The sequence below is a fragment of the Typopeltis vanoorti genome, chromosome 11 (assembly GCF_054136105.1).
Source record: "Typopeltis vanoorti isolate ZY-2024b chromosome 11, IOZ_Tvanoo_1.0, whole genome shotgun sequence".
Taxonomy (NCBI): Eukaryota; Metazoa; Arthropoda; class Arachnida; order Uropygi; family Thelyphonidae; genus Typopeltis; species Typopeltis vanoorti.
In genome coordinates this window covers 134344784-134365136 of record NC_143559.1, presented here as the reverse complement: position 1 = coordinate 134365136, position 20353 = coordinate 134344784, and the positions used below count along the sequence as shown (strand labels likewise).

Genomic DNA, 20353 nt, shown 5'->3' with positions numbered 1-20353 from the left:
TAGGAGATGTACGATGCTATACATTATGGTGGAAGGTCACTACCCAGACCGGTTTCAACCTTTATTCAGGTCTCATCAGTGAGTAGGTAGACCAGGTAATACTAACGTTATAGCGAAAATAACTTATGTACTTTGCTATACGAGTTGTCAAAAGAGGTGCATCCATAAATTACTTAAATAAAAGAGCCAAACGGTTTCACTTCGGTGATGTAACATTGTTTAAATTATGGGGATATTAAATCCCACATTATTTCAAAGCCGAATAAGAAACTCAGAATTTCAAGCCAAATATAGTAAACTATAAAAGTAGCTTAAGTTAGCTTACGCTACAACCCGCTTTGAAATAATGTTTTGAAATAATGTGGGATTTAATATCCTCTTAATTTAAACAATGTTACATCGCCGAAGTGAAGCCTATTGGCTCTTTTATTTAAGTATCATATCTTATTTTAAATTAATTCAATGCTTGTACGCTCACCACCTCATTCGGCAAGGCATTCATCTCACCAACTACAATCCATGGGGGAAAATGACATATCCCACACTCTATTATTCTTATCACAATTGATACACAGTCAAAACATCATATCATTCAAGCGATAATTTGGCAGGTGATACAGAGCAATTCAGATTCTACCGAAGAATGTAAGAATAGACTGGAAGGTAGGGTCGTCAAATATGGACGGTTCCAAATAACCATATACGGTACTAATGTATTACAGGTTGATCAACCAACCTGTCGTGTATGGCTCAACATAAAAAAAAAAAAAAAAAGAGTAACGCGTTTTTCAGGAGTGCTACGCTAGACTGTGTTGTCTAGCAAGGACCTCACACTGAAACTGTTATGACTTTATTAAGGTCAAGAAAATAATAACAATTATATGTGATCACTTCGTTGATGATTACTTCTTGTAAATAGCTTACTTGTAAAAATAATTGCTTCGTTTTCCAATACTGTCGCTGTTCTTTGCTACCACCAGTTATCAGAAGTAGGAAAACAATATTTTCTTTTTTTTCATACATGCCAATGAATTACTTTGGACACTTGATAATGGCGGTATTAATATCAATTTGAGCTATCTTGTTGCTGGCACTGATTAAATGTTTTACAGTCTCTTGATAAATATTAATGATCGCATAACCTGCATATGCAATCATTATTGATGTTCAAAATTTTTACTTTGATTGCAATAGTTTGCAACTCCTGTCCTTGAGCGGCTAGAATAAATCCTTCTGTTTCTTTTTTTAATATATCAATACTAGGGTGAGCTACCCCCTGGCGCCTATGGCGCCCAACCCTCCGTGTTCCGGACTGGTAGGTCGGTTATCCTTGAATCCTGATGACTCAAATTTGGAAGACTCCACACTCAGGGTAACCCCTGAGTTTCAAAACGTTTCAAAAAATGTGACATAAAAACGTGACATAAAAGGCTTATCATTTTATATATATATAGGGTAGATTGTAGCTATTGCCACGTCTTCGTCACGTCAATTTTTTCCAGCACACATATCGGTTATTTTATTGTTCCTTTTTGTAATCGGATTTGATTTTATTCTATTAGAAGACCTTCTTGTTAAATAGCTTGAAATATTTGCTTAGTGCTATTGTCAATGTAATTATCTAAATTAACATGGTCTTATAATAAATTTAGTTTAATCCTTTATCCCAGTTGTTAGCAAACACAGTTTGTGCCTGAAAAATATCTTCAGAACTGAGTAAGGAGTAAATTACATCCCCTGGCAACTCGTAGCAACGTTGGACCAAGCTCTCATCAATTCTAGTCTCAGTATCTCCCATAATGTGAAGCACATCTCCTTGTGGACATGTACACTACTATGCATTAAGGGAAGGGCCACTACCCAGACCGGTTTCGACCTTTATTGAGGTCTCGTCAGTGGGATGCTGACACAGTGGTAATACTAAGGCAGACGCGATGGAGAGGTCATATTTACCTATATTGCCAACCAGGGTACCACCTTATTATTAAATTACTCTGGATTTAGAGAAAAATGTTGGAGTTTATTTTGCACTTGGTTAGACTATAATAAATTTAGTTTAATCCTTTATCCAAGTGTAAGCAAACACAGTTTGCACCTGAAAATATGTTCTTCTTCTTCCACAGTCTGTTTCACTTGCAGCTGACCTTGTCTACCTATTCTTCTTGGTATGTACAGCTGGACAGCATCAGTTCGTGGATGTAATGCATGATAGATTCATTAATTTTCTAATTTTTCGATCCAATCTGTCCAGGTTTTCTTTTGTACAAGCTATTATGCCGTCTATGTATCAGATCACTAGCTTAAGAGTTCATTGCTCTAATTGTTTTTAATCCATCAAGTTTTGTTTTCAGAATTGTGATTCTTTCAGCGTATTCTTTTGCTGCCTGTTGTTTAACTTTCGAGTAGAGAATATCACTGACTTCAAACATTCCTAGGTATTTATGCTGTTCGTTAGCTGAAATTACATTTATATATTTCTCTTGATCAAAATTATAATTGCCTGTGTCATTAATGTTTCCTTTTTTAATAGATAAAATTGCGCATTTTTTGAAACCATATTCCATATTGATGTCCTGCCTGAAAATACGAACTGTGTTCAATAAAGAGTCTATTTACTGTTCCGATTTTCCATATAATTTCAAGTCATCCATATACAGCAGATAGAAGATTTTAATATTATATTTAAGAATTTCATTTAAGATATAAAAAAAATCAGCTAACGCCTTTTTATTCCCGTATACGGAGAGTAGGCGAGGCCATTTAGCCCTATCTAACTTTTGGAGACTGAGTGGGCAGTTCAATCTCCACTGGTACCAATCAGAGATAGATGGCCCAAGGCTATCACTAATTAAGCGGTACTCAGTGAAGAGAGACGGCTCAAATGTGCCGCCATCTCGTGGTCCCGAACCCTAACACGATATATTTAATGTCTGAAATAATGTGGGTTCTACGGTCGATTTTCTTGAGTTTACAGGACGAAAAACCTGCTTGCCCGAAAAACGGGCAAGCAGGTTTTTCGGGAGGAAAAACCTGCTTGCCCGTGCCAGAGATCGACTAACTCGGGAACCGGTCGAAAAAAGGCTTAGAAAAATTTCCTCTAGTCGCCGACTAGACTCGAAACCAAGTCTTCCTTCGTGCGGCCAAGCGCCGTGGTTGGCAAACGCCACATCCACTGAGTTACACAGGCTCTTTCATTTATGTTTCCTTCAAAAACATGTTGAAGAGTAATGGTAATAAGAATCCATCTTGGAAAATTCCATGTTTAATGCAATATCTTCGAATCATTCATTATCGACTAATAATGTTGTTTTCCATGATTTCATAGCAGCAGCTAGAAACAAACATATGTTTTTGCTAATTTTCCGGCGTGGTTGGCCGAGTAGTCAGTAAATCTGCTCTCGAAAAAAAGGCTGCGGGTTCGAATACCGCCGTGGACATGAATGTTTGTGATTATCTGTGAAAATAATAGTGGTGGTGGTGGGCAGTTGATAGCGCTGGTGTAGATGATCATGATGCTAGTTGCGCTTCGCTGTTGTTGGTGCATTGAGTGCTGGAGACGGAGAGATGAAGACTAGTTTCCCTCCCTTGATGAATCTTTGGAGTCTTTGAATGTGTTACATAATAATTCCAAATATCTGTAGTGATTTTATGATCCAGTAGAGTGGGTGGGAAACAAATGCAATGCTTAAGATAGTTTGTCATATTTTTCAATTTCTGAGAATCATTTTATCAATAAGGATTTGGTCTCGACGAGACTGCCTTTTCTGTATTACAAATGATATCCACTTTGTAATATAGAAAAGGCAGTCTCGTCGTAACCTATAGCTAATGATATTAGATTAATAAGGATTTGGTCTTTTGTTCCTCTAGGTTTTTGAAAATTGCTTTTCGTTCAATTGGGTAAAATTATTTTTTGATAAGTACGGGTGTATGGAATTTGCAATGATTATATTAGACAGCTTAAGTACAGTTGGTAGGCATGCTATTGGACGATAGTTACTTGGGTCCGCACCGTTATCTTTTATGAAGATAGACCTAAGCCCAAATATTTGCGTTGCCCAGGTTATTGACATTAGTGAGACATGACTGAGAATATGATATAGTGGGACAGAATGTGAAGGGTATAGTGCGTTCAGGGAGGATAAAGAGAAAAGAATGGGCGAGGAGTATTAATGACGAGAGCCGATGAAACTACAGGCCAGTGAAAATATCACATTTGAAGACATCTGGTGTGAGATACAAGCCATCAGAATAAAATATGCGGTTGGATGTTGCTATAGACTCAATGAGTGGAAGACAGGTAATTATAATGGGGGATTTCAACTATCAGAACATAGATAGGAAGGAGAGGACATATGGGAGAATAGAAATGAAATTGATGCTGTTACTAAGGGATAATCAACTGAGACAACATGTGATGGAATATAATAGAAGTTCGAGAATGCCGGATCTAGTAATTGCAGAGAATTTGTCTATTACTATGATGAATATGACCACTTTGCCACAAATTGCCAACGTGTATTTTTTATTTTCACTCAATAAATCACTGCAGATATTGATATTTAGTATCGAACAATGAGACCGTATGGTTATACAAATTATTGTGGCGTCCATGATATTGATACATGATTATAGGTTATGAACAATAATTTACGATTGACCAATATAGTGTCTTTATAGTTTTTATTAAAAACGGGACAAAATTGATATTTTTATTAAAACGACGGACGGCCGGGAAAAATGAAAAAAAATATACTGTCCCGTTCAAAACGATACGTATGGTCAGCCTACTCAAGATGATTATTGTATTTGTGTAAATATTTTAGAAATCCACAAAAAATGTCTTTCAAAAAAAGTATTGTTATTATTATTATTATATTAATTATTTATAATAATCTCTGAAATATTTACATATACTGTATACAATTATCATCTTGAGTAACATTCAGTATATCATTTTACAAGGTTCAGCACTAAGTGCTACATATAATGAAATTTCAATAATAATGATGATAACATATTTTTTTGCTATCTTTTAAAATAACAATCAGTAATAATTTACAATTATATAGTTCAGAGTTACACAAGTTATATAATATTACATGTAGTTTGCTATTTTTTTTTAAAGTTTGAGAAAGAGTGATTATACAACAGTATTTACACATATTCGATTAAAATATTATATTTCCTATTTCTCACAAACATACAATGTAAACTCGGTTTTGCTGCGATGATCCAGAGTTTGGTATGTAGGTATTCTATATGTTTTGCCCATTTAAGGTGGCAATCTATGTAGAGACCAAGGTATTTTGCATGTGTTACAGGTTTGATTTAGGAACATTTGCAGGTATTTTTGTTGTTAATGCAGCGGTATGTGTGACAGTGTATCGAATAGTGGTGCGGGGCGCGTGGTTCTTGGGTTGTGTATTATCAGCATCTGTGGTTTGGTGCCGTTGATTAGAATTGCGTTTTGGTGGAAGTATGTTGTGATTTCATTTAGGTCTTGTTGTGCTTTGCAGAGAGTCGTGTTGATGTCTGTGGATTGCTAGTAGTGCGGTGTCATCTGCGTACTGAAATATTTGACTCTTTATAGCCGTGTTATGAACATCATTAATGTATATGTTGAATAGTGTGGGTGATAATATGGCGCCTCGAGGAACACCGTGTTTTATTTATATACCCCGGCTGTGATATGTACCTATTTTTGTTACGTGTGTTCTGTTTGAGAGTTAGTTCCTGAACCATGTATGCAGTTCCTCTTATATCTATTGAGTATAGTTTGGTGAGTAGTATGTCATGCTTAAGTCAAGCAGCATAAGGACGGCGTACTTGTTTTTGTCGAGAGCTTTGTTTATTGCGTCGGCGATGTCTTCTAATAAAGTTTTGGAAATAGTAATTGTGATTGTGCTTTTTGTTTCCTGAAAGCCGTATTAGTTTTGTGAGATGATGTTGTACTTCTGTAAATAGTTCTGTAGTCTGATGTATGTTATTTTTTCTAGAATTTTTGAGATGACTTGTAGGGTAGCTATTGGTCTGTAGTTCTGAGTATCGTTTCTTTTACCTGTTTCTATATTGGCATAATTCTTGCAGTTTTTAGTTGTTGTGGAATAATGTTTGTGTCGAATATTGTGTTCACAAGTCTTAAAGGAGTTGGATTTATTTTTTCAAAGTGTGCTATAATGTCTGTGAGTCTTAGTTTGTCTATTCGCAGAGTGGTCTTTGGTTTTAGTTGCAGCAGTGCTTCTTTCAGTTCCTATTTTGTTACGGGTGGAAAATGGAAAATACATCGTTTGTTGTTGACTTTGTGTCGGTAGTTTTTTGTTGATCGTTGGTAGTTTGTCTTTTTTGAGTTGTGTGATATTGTTTGTGAAGGCATGGTTGAATGAGTTTGCTAGTTTCTCTTGGTTTCTGTCCTGACCGAAGCTTTTTGCAATAAAATCTCGTGCTGAAGTTTTCTTTTTTCGAGTTACTAATGCGTTGAGTGTAGTCCATGTTTGCTTCATGTTGTCGTTGTATTTCATGAATTTTTGGAAGCAGTAGTGTCTTTTTGCTCTACGAATTTTTGTTGTTAGTTGATTTCTTGTATTTTTGTATAAGGTTTGTAAATGTATGTTACTAGGTGACTCATCATCATCAAGGCCTGTGTAGCTCAGTGGAAGTGAAGGAATACTGACATTATTTCAGACAGTGACATATCTTGTTAGGGTTAGGTACCAATGAAAGGGTAGCACTTGTTTGCTAGCTTCTTCATCGGTGTCTGCTATAATTAGTGATAGACATGGGCCAGCTATCTTTGATTGGCTACTGATGGAGATTGAATTGCCCATTCAGTCTCCAAAAGCTAGATAGGGTATAAAAGGCCTCTCCCTCCCTATAAGGGAATAAAAGGCATTAGCTGATTTTTAAAAAATTATTATATTGGTCATTTATTATACAAAAAATTCTGTATAATCTTCATTGATAATATTAGAAGAACATGTGTTGTAAATACATAATATCGTCATTGGCTCAACAGCCCTATGTGGGCCCTGGCCTTCTAAATACATAATATAGAGGCAAAAAGTAATATTAAATTTTTTTATTGAAATCCAACGAGAAAATGAACCATTGCAGAATTTTGTAAAATTATAAGTTGGAATGCCACTCAAGATGATTATTTTATGTATAAATACTGTATTTTAGAAATCAATAAAAATTATTATTAATATTATTATTATTATACAGATCCTGCTACTCATGTTAATGTACTCGTATGTGTTTATTGCACGTTTCTAAAATGTGCATTTATAAAATAATATTTTTGTTATTGTTGTACTTAATGTTTTATTTTATTATTCGTAGTATTTGAAACTATTCGCTGTTATGCCAATCCCAGAATGGCCGCCTCCAGCAGGTGTTCATGGAGTTGTGGTCATGCAGTTTGTAGACCGTTGTTTAAGAATCTCATGTTTAAACCCCCTTCCATTTGTTAAATGTGAAATGACACAAATCAATGACGATAACAATAATGGAAGTACGTAATGTAAGCAGTAACTCTCGTATCAAATACATGTATAGCATGAATAATTCTGTCGCCTTGGCAGATAAATGTAAACTGGGTCTGTCTTGTATTGCATGGCATTTTCGTAAGGACAATCTAACAGTATGATAGAATCTATCACCTGAACAAATCAATTTTTTTAAAGCGTTTTTCAGTATTAAGTGGAATATTTTCCCATAAACCTTTCTTATCAAACGTCACAAGATAAACTTGTGGGGGGGGGGAGGGACATACGCGTGATTCAAAAATTCTCAGAGCGGTGCTGTTATTCAGAAATTTCACAGGATCTTGTTAGCAATAGTAAGCATAAGTCAATCTTATATTGTTCATTTATTACCTACATCCTCGCCTGAAGTGATTTAATTCCTTATGTTTTTATGATGTAATCCCTTATGCTTTTGTGTTAGTACACCCAGCACTCAATATGCCACACAAAACTCATGCAACATATGTATTATATTGTGAAAGAGGCTTATAAAAACATTAAAACGGTGATTGACGATGAAAATACTTTTGTGGCAGAAAAGAGCCTCGAAGGCATTTAAAGATGAGGCATGATTCAGACACCCATTCTCATTACATATAGATAATTTGGTACTTACAGTTGGAGAAAAATTCAAGTACATTTAAACAGCTTTGGTGATGAAGGAGTAAGTAAAATCTGTATTGAGGATTTTGCAGTAGAAACCATTTGATTTGGATTGGCAAAGGATGACCCATTTTTCTGTCTGACTCCAGCCTTTAAAGTACCTTTAGAAAAGAAGGAACGAAGCCTCAATTCAGTGAAAGAAAATATAATGCAAGAACAAATGCTGTCACAAAATATGATATTGTTAATTGGGTCAGGAGGCAAAACAGTTGCAGTGTTAGTATATGCATACCAAGAAAAATACTTGGATGGCAGTATCAAACATGTGAAAATTGGTGATAACTGAGAAGCTTGGCAACATACATATTATTAAAATTAACAGGCTTGAGAAAAAGAATTGTATAAATACACCTATAGCTGAAGTATTATTAGGATCTTTTAAAACATTTGAAGAAGATGATACAGCTGTTGCTAGGGTTCTCTGTGCAGAAGGTGGAAACTTTTGATCTTTCTAAAATAGCGGAAGGTAAACTAGAAAATGTTCCATTGTCATATGGTCCTATGGGTCCATCCAAGGTGTTCACAACCAAGCCTATTGTAGCAGTTATATCTGGGTATGCTGTTGCTGGTGGGATGGAACTTGCCCTTCTGTGTGATCTTAGAGTAATGGAGGAAACAGCTGTGACAGAAAACACCCATACCAGCTGTTTCCTGTCTTAGGTTTGCTCTTGGAACAGCCATAAAATTAGCACAGTGCATCTCTAAATTTCCACAGGAATGCTTGAAAGCTGACAGGCGGTCTACATATTATTCTGCGTTTGATGAAAAATCACTGGAAGAAGCACAACAATTTGAATATGAAAATAGCAAAAATGTATTAACAGAAGAATCAGTTGCAGGGGCAAAAAAAATTCATGGATGGAATCGGAAGACAGGGGAAGTTCAATATTGATAATTTACCTGCTTCAAGTCGTGTATGAAACTAGGTCAATTAAAATATTTTAAAAAAAAGAAATTCTTGAAGAAAAATAAAGATGATTATTATTATTAAAAAAAATTATTATCATTATTATTTTATTCACACAATTGATACACAATCAAAACAAGATATCATTTAAACGACACATACGACAATTTGACTGGTGATACAAAGCATTCAGACTCTGTCCAAGAATCTAAGAATAGTCTGTCCGGTAGCATCGCAAAATATGGACTGCTCCAAGTAATGTTGTTTTTTGTAGATCATATGCGCTCACTTAGATGATGTTTAATTGCTGTAAATAGTTGGATAGCTTCTTTGTAGTTGCACCAGGTGCACCAATAACTATTGGGATGATTTTGGTGTGTTACTCTCACAGCCAGCCAATTGCGATTGCCAGATCTCGATATTTAGTAATTTTTTCCAGTTCTTTTTTGTTAATGTTGTTATCACTGGGTACTGCGATATCAATAATCCAAACCTGTCCATGTTCGAATTGTGATGTCAGGTCTATTATGTTCTAAATTCCGAACAGTTGGTATTCTAAGGTCCAGGGCCGGCTCTACTGATGGTGCAATACGTGCATTTGCACGGGGAGGCAAGTTTTTTTTTGGGTGTATACGAAAAATAAGGGAGAAGGGGCGGCAAAATATGCTACTGCACGGAGCGACAAAATTCCTAGGGGCGGCCCTGTTAAAGTCCAAAGAAGTTTTGTTGTTTCATTTTCCAATACTGTCTATATTTTATGCTGCTACCAGTTATCAGAAGTAGGAAAGTCATTTTTTGCATACAAACCAGTGAATTATTTTGGTAACTTGATCATGGCGGAATTTACAATCAGTTTGAGCTAACTTGCTGCAGTCACTGATTAGATGTTCTACAGTCTTATCTTTCTGATCCCATAATCTGAATTTGCTGTTATTATTAATGTTCACACTTTTTACTTTGATTGCATTAGTTTCTTATGCCTGTTCTTGAGCTGCTAGAATAAATCCTTCTGTTTCTTTTTTAATTCATCCATATTTTAGCAATTGCCACGTCTTGTTCACGTCAATTTTTCCTCGGTATCTGGAAGAAACTGGCGATGCAAGGCTTTATTTTTCCAGTGCACATATCGGTTATTTTGCTGTTCCTAATTGTTTGTTTTGTTACCGGATTTGTTTCCTGTTGCTTTTAGAAGGATATCCTGTGTAATTGCTTGAAGCATTTACTCAGAGCTATTGTCGTGGTTACTTTCCTTTGCACTTTCTGAAATTTTCAGTTGGCTTACCATGGTACCTTATCTTACTTATATATCCTTTCTCTTTTCTATCAAAATCTTACTGGCCACGCCATTATTTGTTATAATATTTAACTTTGTATTGCACCACTCAGATTATGTCCCTTGTTCAATGTTCTTTCCCCTTTTGCTTTACCTTGTGCCTTTATTACTTGTTTATTATAATGCTACTGTGTTATCTTAGCTCTCTCACATATGCAAGTAAATCGCTTTTCTCCTATCAAATAATTTTTATCTTAAGATCTTTGCAGTCTTATTGGCCTCTTTATTTTCTAGAAATCATGTTATCACACAACAATCTGATTGAGTTCACCCGATAAGTATTAAGACATTTATTTTTTCACTGTGCCAGCTAATACCTAAGACAGAAAGGATTCTTGCTCAGGGTGACCCCTTCAGAGTGATACATGATAATTAGATCAAGATTAATCTTATCCCTCCGCTTCGTTATTTCTTTCTCACAGTCGTGGCTTGCTTAAAATAATTGTACTCATGGGTCTATCCCGCTTAGTTCATTGATATTTTTATGAGCGGTAGTTTTGAATTCATATAACATAAGCAGATCAGGCAATTACTTGAATGAAACAATTTAATGAGCCTTAAAGTGATACACAATTATACAATTAAAACAGGTTATCATGAATGCACTCAAGTTAGATTAAGGGCTCTAATTAATTTATACTAATCACACATATTAAATTGCAATAACCACTAATACAATCAATTTAGTATAAATTCATAGGTAATCATCATGCCATTCTGATACACGTGGCCATGAGTTAACACAATAACACACTTTATACATTAAATTTAGTGTGATCAGATAGCTACTCGGCCTCATGGGCAAACACATCTTAACACTATCTCGGGCCTATGCTGAAATATAGACTATTCTTACAGTCTCTTAAATTTAGTCCAATACAAATGTTCTCACAGGGAATTCTCTCTCTCTTCTCTAACTGGAAATAGGAATTCAAAGATCTATATTACCATCTCTGTCTTTAAATTCTTAAATTTCTTCCTGCCTTGTCTGGTCCTCAAGGCCTTCAGCATAGACTTTTAAGAGGATATCTTCCGTTGATCTGAGCGAGTAGAATTTCAGTGGGAAAACTGGGAGGTGGCACAGTCACGTCGCCTTGAACGGACAGTTTCAATTTGGTTCTTCCGTCGCACGACAACGCATGGCTATCCTAGAGCACGGACATAGCTTGGCCATTACGAACGCTACGACAGACGAACCAAATGCCTTCCACGACTGGCTAGGAACTTCCCCAATGACGAGCTCGACCACTGTCCGAGAGATCAGGAACCAGGAATCCAGGAAAAAAATATCTGGAATCGTTCTTTTTAAGGCCTTTTTGTTTAATTTTTTCCTCTCGGCAATTCTCGGTCTTCGTGATGCGCGCCAACGCGGTCACGTGTGCTAACGTCAATCAATCTCCTTAGCTCCCTCTATTTCAGTCGCACGTGTACCTGCTTTCTTTTCCTGGAACACACTTAGGTTTCCATTTCCAGAACTTCTCTCCCTCCCTTCTTTTGCATAATGCAGGATGTTAAAAGTGACCCTTGAACCCTGACTCATAGGTCTTGCTAATTTAGTACTAGAGATTGGCTTTTTTCACAGCTTACATGGATCTCTGTATCTGGTCCACACTTAATACAGATTACATATAAAAGCTTATTATACAAATTTATGTAATTCCTAAATTTCAGTTGTTTTGCACTTGTAAACAGCTTACACTTATCCTATTGCCAACGTTCCACATTCTCTGCCTAAGTTGTATTAAAGTTGTGACCTGAATATAACATAGGTCCCCCCTTTCTTAAAAAAAATTTTACATCTGAAAAATTCTTTTACAGCCTTCTTCCCCCAGCTCTCTAGGATTAATTTCCTTGTGTTCTTTTGGTTTGGTATTGTTACTATGCTCAGATGAGGCATGTTCTTCAGCCTTCTTAACTACTGTAAGCTTGCAATCTTTGTGGTTATGATTTCCCTGTTCCTTTCTCTGGCTAATTTCCCTTCCCCTTCGCTTTGATCATTTACCATTTTGACACTTAATATGAAGTGAGTTTCAGTCTGGCTATTTTCTTAGGATTTAGAAACCATTGAGGAATCAGCCTGTTCATTCTATGTAATTTTCATTATTCCTCTCAGACTGTACACTTTCTGTGATGTTAGTCTCATTATGCACTCTCCTTTGAAATGATTCCTTGGCTAGCCTTCCATTATTATTCCTCTTGTTTCCTGACTGTTTCCTTCCCATGAGGGATATTTCATTTTGAGAGAAGTCGTATGAGAATCTATACTTCTCTAGAAATTTTTTCCTAAGATGATTTGTACACCTGGGCTAGATGCCCTAGGGAGAATCAGCAAATCTTGCCAAACACTCATGTTAAAATCGAGTAAATACAACTTTACTCTAAATTTCTTTGTTATATATATCTCTGATGCAGAGATCCCTGATAATCTAACAGGTCTTTTTAGTTTGTAACCACCTCGCCATATATTGGGTTTGATTTCTTGAAGGTAATCGTCAGTGATTACAGAGGCCCAGGAGTTAGTGTCTAGCAAGATGTTACAACCATATCCATGTACATTCCCCTTTATTTTCATTCTTGATCCTCTTAGATATTCATGCTTCCCTTTTTCTCTCTTCCACCGTTTACTTTCAAAATTATGAGGAGTGTGCTCAAATCCCGGCTCATATCTATTATTCTTATAGGAGGCTCTTTTGTTCTTAAAACAATTTCGGGCTATACGCCCAATCTTTCGACAATTAAAACATCGAGGAGTCTCCTTTCTTTCTCCTTGTCTAATGCTTTGTTCGCTTTTGCTTTGGAGAACATCATTGGCTTGTAATATTGCTAGGTATATACAGTGTGCGTTAGCTGAAGCTTTTATATATTTCTCTTGATCAAAATCAAAATTCCCTGTGTCATTAATTATTCCTCTTTTAATAGATAAAATTGCGCACTTATCTAAACCAAATTCCATTTTGATGTCCTGAATAAAAATCCGAATTGTGTTCAGTAAAGAGTCCATTTGCTGTGACGATTTCCATATAATTTAGTCATCCATATACAACCAATAAGAAATTTTAATATTATATTTACGAATTTCATATCCAAGATTTGTTTTCTTCAAAATCATAGCCAAAGGTATCAAAGAAATGTTGAAGAGCAATGGTGACAAAGAATCACCTTGGAAAATTCCACGTTTAATGCTAATATCTCCGAATCGTTCATTATTGACTAATTAAGTTTTCCATGATTTCATAGCAGCAGTCAGAAAGGAACGTATGTTTTTGCTAATTCCAAATATCTGTAGTGATTTTAGAATTCAGGAGTGTCGAATGCTTTGTTATAGTCTATGCATGCTAGTTTAAGTTAGTTTTTCGTCTTTTTGAATTTCTGAGAATCATTTTATTAATAAAGATCTGGTCTTTTTTTCCTCGAGCTTTTTGAAAATTATTTTATTTGTTCAATTGGATAAATCTGATTATCTGATAAGTAGTGATATATGAAATCTGCTGTGATTGCAGTGAACAGCTTAAGCATAGTTGGTAGGCATGTTATTGGACGATAACTACTTGTGTCCGCACCCTTACCTTTATCTTTTATGAAGCGAAAAGTACTCCCTGATATCATCCAGTCTTCCATTGTGCCTGACTGCAACAAATAATTAAATTGTTCTGCCATTCGATCATGTAAACTGGTTAGATGCTTTACCCAAAATCCATGTACTTCGTCTTTGCCAGGTTCACTCCAGTTTTTTTTTTTATTTTCTTTAATTTAATCCAGAAGGAATCTTTATTGTGTTTAATAGGATTATCCCAGACTGACTTATAAAATTTGAGTGTTTCTTCTTTTTCTGGTGAATGATTGTTTGCATTTGCATTTCTATAAAGAGACTGAATGGAATTGATGTTGATTCTGTCGAAATTGTACATTTTGTACATATTTGTTTATTTTTGCTTCATATCTCTTAATTTTCTGAGCAGTCACTATAATTCTTTGTTTTAGCTCTTCGGTAAATTCACCAATTGTTTTGTTGGCCATATTATGTGTTAATCTGTTTTGTTTTTATTTTTTTGATGTTATTATTTTTCAACCGTCCTTCTTTAAAACTCTTTAAGTTGCTCAGATCATCTCTAAGTTTGTTGACTTTTCGTCCGAACCTGATTTTCCATGGTGCAAATTACTTAATCCTCGGCTTTTGCTCGTGGTTTGCATCCTCTAGCTTCACCGCAATGATTTAGGCTGTGCTGTATAGGAGCTGATTTGTTTTCTCTATACTTTTGGTTGCGATGGTTTTTATCACAGCATTTGTGTCTAAGAAGAGCTTTTCTTTTTCATTGGGTGGAGATTTCAAAATGAAGTGCGTTTTGTAATGTACTTTCTTCGTGTTTTATGAGAAGAAAGTGCACGCGGTCATTTTCTTGCTAATTTTGTCAACTGAACATCAGAAATAATGAGAATGACTACTGTAAGAATTTGTAACGTTTACGACCTCTTGACTTAGGTGAGTGAACCTATGTTACCTGGAGTTTCCTCCATTAGGAAATTCCTAGTCAACAATTTGGTTGTATTTCTCTGGAGAGACTGAATAGAACTGATGTTGATTCCGTCGAAATTGCATATTTTGTGCATATTTGTTTATTCTTGCTAATTTCAGCGCTTGTATTAAACAACTGTTTTAAAATATTCTGCAAAAAAATGCTATCGAGCAAATTTATTGCAATAAATAAGGTTTCAACATTACTTTTTATTTTACCTTGCACTACTACAATGTATGCATGTCACGTGGTTATGCTTAAAATTTACGACTTGTTAGATTGCATTTCATTCTTATTTCAAGGCTAATTTTAAAATATTGCAAAATTATATTTAGTAGTATTTCAAATGAACTCACAGTTAAAAAACGAAACAGATTGTTATTAGAGACATGGCTAACACAAGATGATATAGTTAGTGGCATAGAATGTAAGGGGTAGAGTGTGTTCAGGAAAGACAGAGAGAAAAGAATGGGGGAGGAGTGTTATTGATGATAGCTGATGAATTGCAGCCAAAGAGAATAGAAGTTCAACTTCAGGATAGTGACAATAGCACATTTAAGGCTATCTGGTGTGAGATTGAGGTCAGCGGAACAAAATTTACAGTTGTGTGTTACTATAGACCAGACGACGGAATAGATGATGGAGACAGTATGCATAGGCAAATAGACTCAATGAGCGGAGGACGGGTAATTATTATTGGAATTTCAACTATGATAACATTGATTGGAGGGAGGAGAGGACAAATGGGAGGAAGGAAATGAATTTTATGCAGATAGTAAGGGATAACTACCTGAGACAGCATGTAATGGAATATACTAGGAGTTCGAGAGTGCTTGACCTAGCAATTGCATCTGAGAAATTGACTATTATGAATATGACCATATTGCCACCAACTGGTGAGAGTGATCATAAATTTGACCTGGGAAGTGGTAAATGTGTGGAATTGTCAATTAAGATAGGGTATACATGTGGAATTACCTGACTGTTAAGTATGATGAGCTTAGGAGCTTGCATGAGTCAGTGGTATGGCATGTTAAACTGCAAGGGCTGGATGCTGATAGTGCATGGGAAGTGGTAAAGGAGCGTTTGAGGTAGGTAATGTAATGGTTGACTGCATACCTAGAGTCTGGAGAGTAAAGCAAGTAGGAGTTAAATGGATGAATAACACCATTAAACTTGAGCTGCAAAAAAAAGAAACATTTGTGGATGAAATTTAAGGAGAAAGGTGACCTGCAGGCACACGAACAGTACAAAGCACAGGCCAGATGTGTAACGAGTGTGGTAAGAAAATCAAAAACAGATTATGAAAGGAAATTAGCAATGCAAGCTAAAGTGAATCCCAAACAGTTCTTTTGACATACCGCAAGTAAAATAAAAAATGTATATGGCAAATGATTCTGAGGAATGCCGATGGCAGGGAGGTAACTGAATCAGCTAAAAGAGTATAATTATTAAGTGAACACTTTGCAAAAATATATCATGCAGGTGGTGATATCGCAGGAATGAGAGAACGAATGGCTGATACAGGAATTGATGAATGAAATGGAGATGAATAGTATATTAGAGAACCTTAATGTAAATACATCTGCGAGATTGAATGGTATACCAGCTCGAGTCTTACGTGAAGCATCAAAGGAATTTTCAGTTCCCTTGACCATATTGTTTAATTTAAGTCTCAGCTCTGGGTTAGTCCCGACGGGGTGGAAAGAGAGGAAAATACTGTAATTCCATTGCATAAAGGATGTTCCAAGACTGCTGCTGCAAATTATCTACCGATCAGCATATCAGGAATTGTTGTCAAGGTTTTGGAGGTATTAGTCAAGAGCAAAATACAGGAATGGATAGATGAAAATGGGATACTGTATGGAGGACAGCATTGTTTTGTGAAGGGTATATCATGCTTCAGTAACTTGCTCACGTTTTATAACACAGTGATGTCTGAACTGTATAAGGGTAATGGGTTTACAGTGATACTTCTGGACTTTACTAATGCCTTTGACAGGATACCACATGGAATGCTAATCAGTAAACTGCAGCACATGGGGGATGGATATAGGGTTGGTGAGATTATTATTATTATTATTGTTCCGGGAAACTCCAAGGAGTCGACAGACTCATCGAGGGAGGCCCTAACATCATGTCAAGAACAACTATTCAACATTCACACAGTATCTATCATACCTTGCCTTGAACTCATTCACGGTCGTAGAACCCACAACAGACTCTGGAAGCTTATTCCACTCATTTACCACTCTCCAAGTAAAGAACCTAGCTCTAACACCCTTGTCAACCACGCTCTTGCCCAGCTTCCATGCATGGCCCCTAGTCCTCCCACCACCAGTCATATTTTCAAAAATATCTTCTGGATCAATCTTATAAAAACCCTTCAGTAATTTGAATGTCTCAATCATATCACCCCTCCTTCGCCTATCGTCCAATTTCTGCAACCCACAAATCTTCAACCTATTCTCATAAGGTTCATTCAACAGACCTGCTATCATCTTGGTCACTCGTCTCTGGACAAGTGACCAAGAGATGGATAGGAGGGTGGTTGATAGGAGATATCAGAGAGTAGTTTATTCAGGAGTGGAGTGCAAAAGACGGCCTGTTACTAGTGGTGTGTATCAGGGGTTTGTTCTTGGACCACTGCTATCTTTTGTTCATTAATGATATAGGAAAGGATCTGAGATGAACAGTTCATTTATTTGCTGATGATGCAAAGTTGGGTAGAGCATAGTGAGTGTACATGATGTCAAAATTTTGCAGGATGATTTGGATAGATTGGTAGTCTGGGCTAATGAGAATGGATGTCAGTTTAATGTAGCAAAGTGTAAGGTATACATTAGCAGCAGTATATCACATTGGTGGAACTGTACTCCATAAGATTGACGAAGCCAGAGATTTGGGTGTGTTGGTGGATAGGAAGTTGAATTTTAGAGGATACATAGCAAAAGTAGCTAAATTAGCTCATCATATCAATTGGTTACTGAAGAATACTTTGACGATAAGCACGTTTTGTTCCTGTTTATCGAACATTGATAAGACTCCATCTTGACTACTGTTCCCAGATCTGGGCCACTGGTTTCTTCTTGATGAGGAGGTAGGAGGATCCAATGGCGAGTGACCAAGATGACAGCAGGTCTATGGAATGAACCCTACGAAAAAGGTTGAAGATCTGTGGGTTGCAAAAATTGGTTGAGGCAGAAAAGGTGTGATATGACTGAGACATTGAAATTTCTGAAGGGTTATTACAAGATTAATTGAGAGGAAATTTTTCAGAACAGGTCTGGTGATGGGAGAACTAGGAGGTCATCTATGAAAACTGAGCAAGAGTGTAGTCGCAAGGGTGTTAGAACTAGGTTTTTTACTTGGAGAGTGGTGAATGAGTGGAATAAGCTGCCAGAGTTTGTTGTGGGTGCCATGACTGTAAATGAGTTCAAAGCAAAGCAAAGTATGATAGATACTGTGCAAATGACGAATATGATATGATGTTTAGGACTTCCCTTGATGAGTCTAAGGACTCCTTGGAGTTGCCCTTAATAATAATAATAATAATAATAATAATAATAATAATAATAATAATAATAATAATAATAATAATAATAATAATAATAATTGCTATTTGTAGAGTGCTCATTTCAGTAATATATAATGATGTTTCTTTGCCGTTGTAAAATAACCTTTCGTGTGTGGAAGCAACATAAATATATATATTCAGGCAATCTGTGAAATATTCTACGAAATTTGATTTTTAAGGAAAATAAAAACAACATAATTTGGAATGTCGGCAGCCCGTTTTTTTTTTTTTGTTGTTGTTTTGTTTGTTTTTGTTTTTTCATCAAAATATTTCAAATAATTATCTTGAATTAAGTTCATCGAAAACAAATAAAATGTATTGTCGACTAAGAGATTAGACAAAATTAGCACAAAAATTAAAAATGACATTGGTTCTCCAAGGTAAGGCAATATTTAAGTGAAGAAAGTATGGATCTCTTATTTTGTCTTGGCATTAAAAATTGCACAATAAAAGAGAAAACCCAGCATAGAACAAGGAACTGCATTTCTTGTTATAGCCAACTGAGAGGCCGCTACGATTGAGATAAGCTGGTTAAATGGTCTCTTCAGTGTGAAGAATTATAACACATTCTGAGGGATATGACTGCCAAATTGCACTTCTGCTGGACCATTTCTAAAAAGTGTATGTATATATATATATATATATATATATATATATATATATATATATATATATATATATATATATATAATCAAGTTCCAGTGAAAGCCTGCTTTGTAATTTCCGACGTAGGCTATACATGAGGGTTTGTGCCGATTCGTGACGAATAGGTGCTGGTTATTTCTTGAGTGTTTTAGGTAGAAGCTGTCGATGAGGACCTTAGCGCAGATGAAGACGAAATTGGATATTCCGTGTCTGTTCTCTTCTGTATGGACTAAACTTCAGTAGTCTTCTTAGCTGTATGCGCAATTACAGGTGCTAGAGGCACTATCCAGGGCATAGGTGATCATCGCTTTGTTTCCAGGACAGGTTAGATATGTGTGTTTCAAGGTCTCTGAAACTTCACAGCATAGACACAGATCCATTTCTCAAAATTGTAGAGTTTAGAAGGAGTTGGCAAGATTGCCATAGTCTCTACTGAATGTCGGAATATGGTTTGGCAAGCTTCGATTTATATGGAAGATCCCACTGAAAACTGGGTGGCATGTGCAGTCTTGTAGATGGTAGGATTAAGGATGAATATACGAAGGGCGAAGTTGGAGGCACTGACATGAGGAAGTAGTATGTTTTCTTGTAGTTGGAGGGAAGAATTAGAAGTGAGGCTTCAGATGATACAAGATGAAAGATCGGCTCCGAGCAGTTTCTAGAAGGAATACGGAATCCCTGAAGTCTAGCAATATCTGGATAGGCTTTTGTAAAAGTAGCTTGCATCTGCTGATATTGCTTTTCAGTTTTTGAGTTTTTCAGTGGTAGAAATGTGCTGTTTTTCACTTTAGGATCTGGGTCAGGAGGTCCCCTATACGTCTTATTCCTGCTAAGTTCCATGTAGGGAAAAGCAAGGGGTGGCCAGTTGCGAGAGTTGTTATTTTTCTGTTCTAAAATAGTGGTTCTGAAAGTACAGCTGACTCTGTTGATCATGCCAGTGTGTGATGAAGTGCTGTATTTTTCCACCGCTGTAGAGCACATCTGTAAAAATGAGGTAGTTTAGGAGGTGACGGTGCAGAACTGCCCATTCGAAGGATTGTGGAACGTGTAAGCCCTCTGGTGGATGATTTCATTATGTTATCAAACGTGGTTACATAAGCATGATTGGACTGAAGTGTCTTTAGGAGAAAGTTATCCTGAAGGATCTAATCTTGTTTTAAAGGGAAATCAAGCCTTGACCTCCCTTAC

At 36.2% G+C, this 20353-nt stretch overlaps 1 protein-coding gene across 1 annotated transcript; it reads left to right on the top strand.

Moving 5' to 3' along the window:
- The first annotated feature begins 8585 nt into the window (after positions 1–8585).
- Positions 8586–9081, top strand: LOC150102072 (uncharacterized). The gene is made up of 2 exons (XM_090399964.1): positions 8586–8792; positions 8905–9081. Exons 1-2 carry the CDS (start codon positions 8586–8588, stop codon positions 9079–9081), a joined length of 384 nt encoding a protein of 127 aa, XP_090256090.1.
- Positions 9082–20353: the final 11272 nt, after the last annotated feature.

What these genes read in the sequence shown, in the direction of transcription:
- LOC150102072 (XM_090399964.1), top strand. Translation starts at nt 8,586, where the DNA reads ATGATACAGCTGTTGCTAGGGTTCTCTGTGCAGAAGGTGGAAACTTTT. An exon ending in CCCTTCTGTGTGATCTTAGA is followed by an intron (nt 8,793 to 8,904) that starts GTAATGGAGGAA and finishes AAATTTCCACAG; the next exon opens with GAATGCTTGAAAGCTGACAG.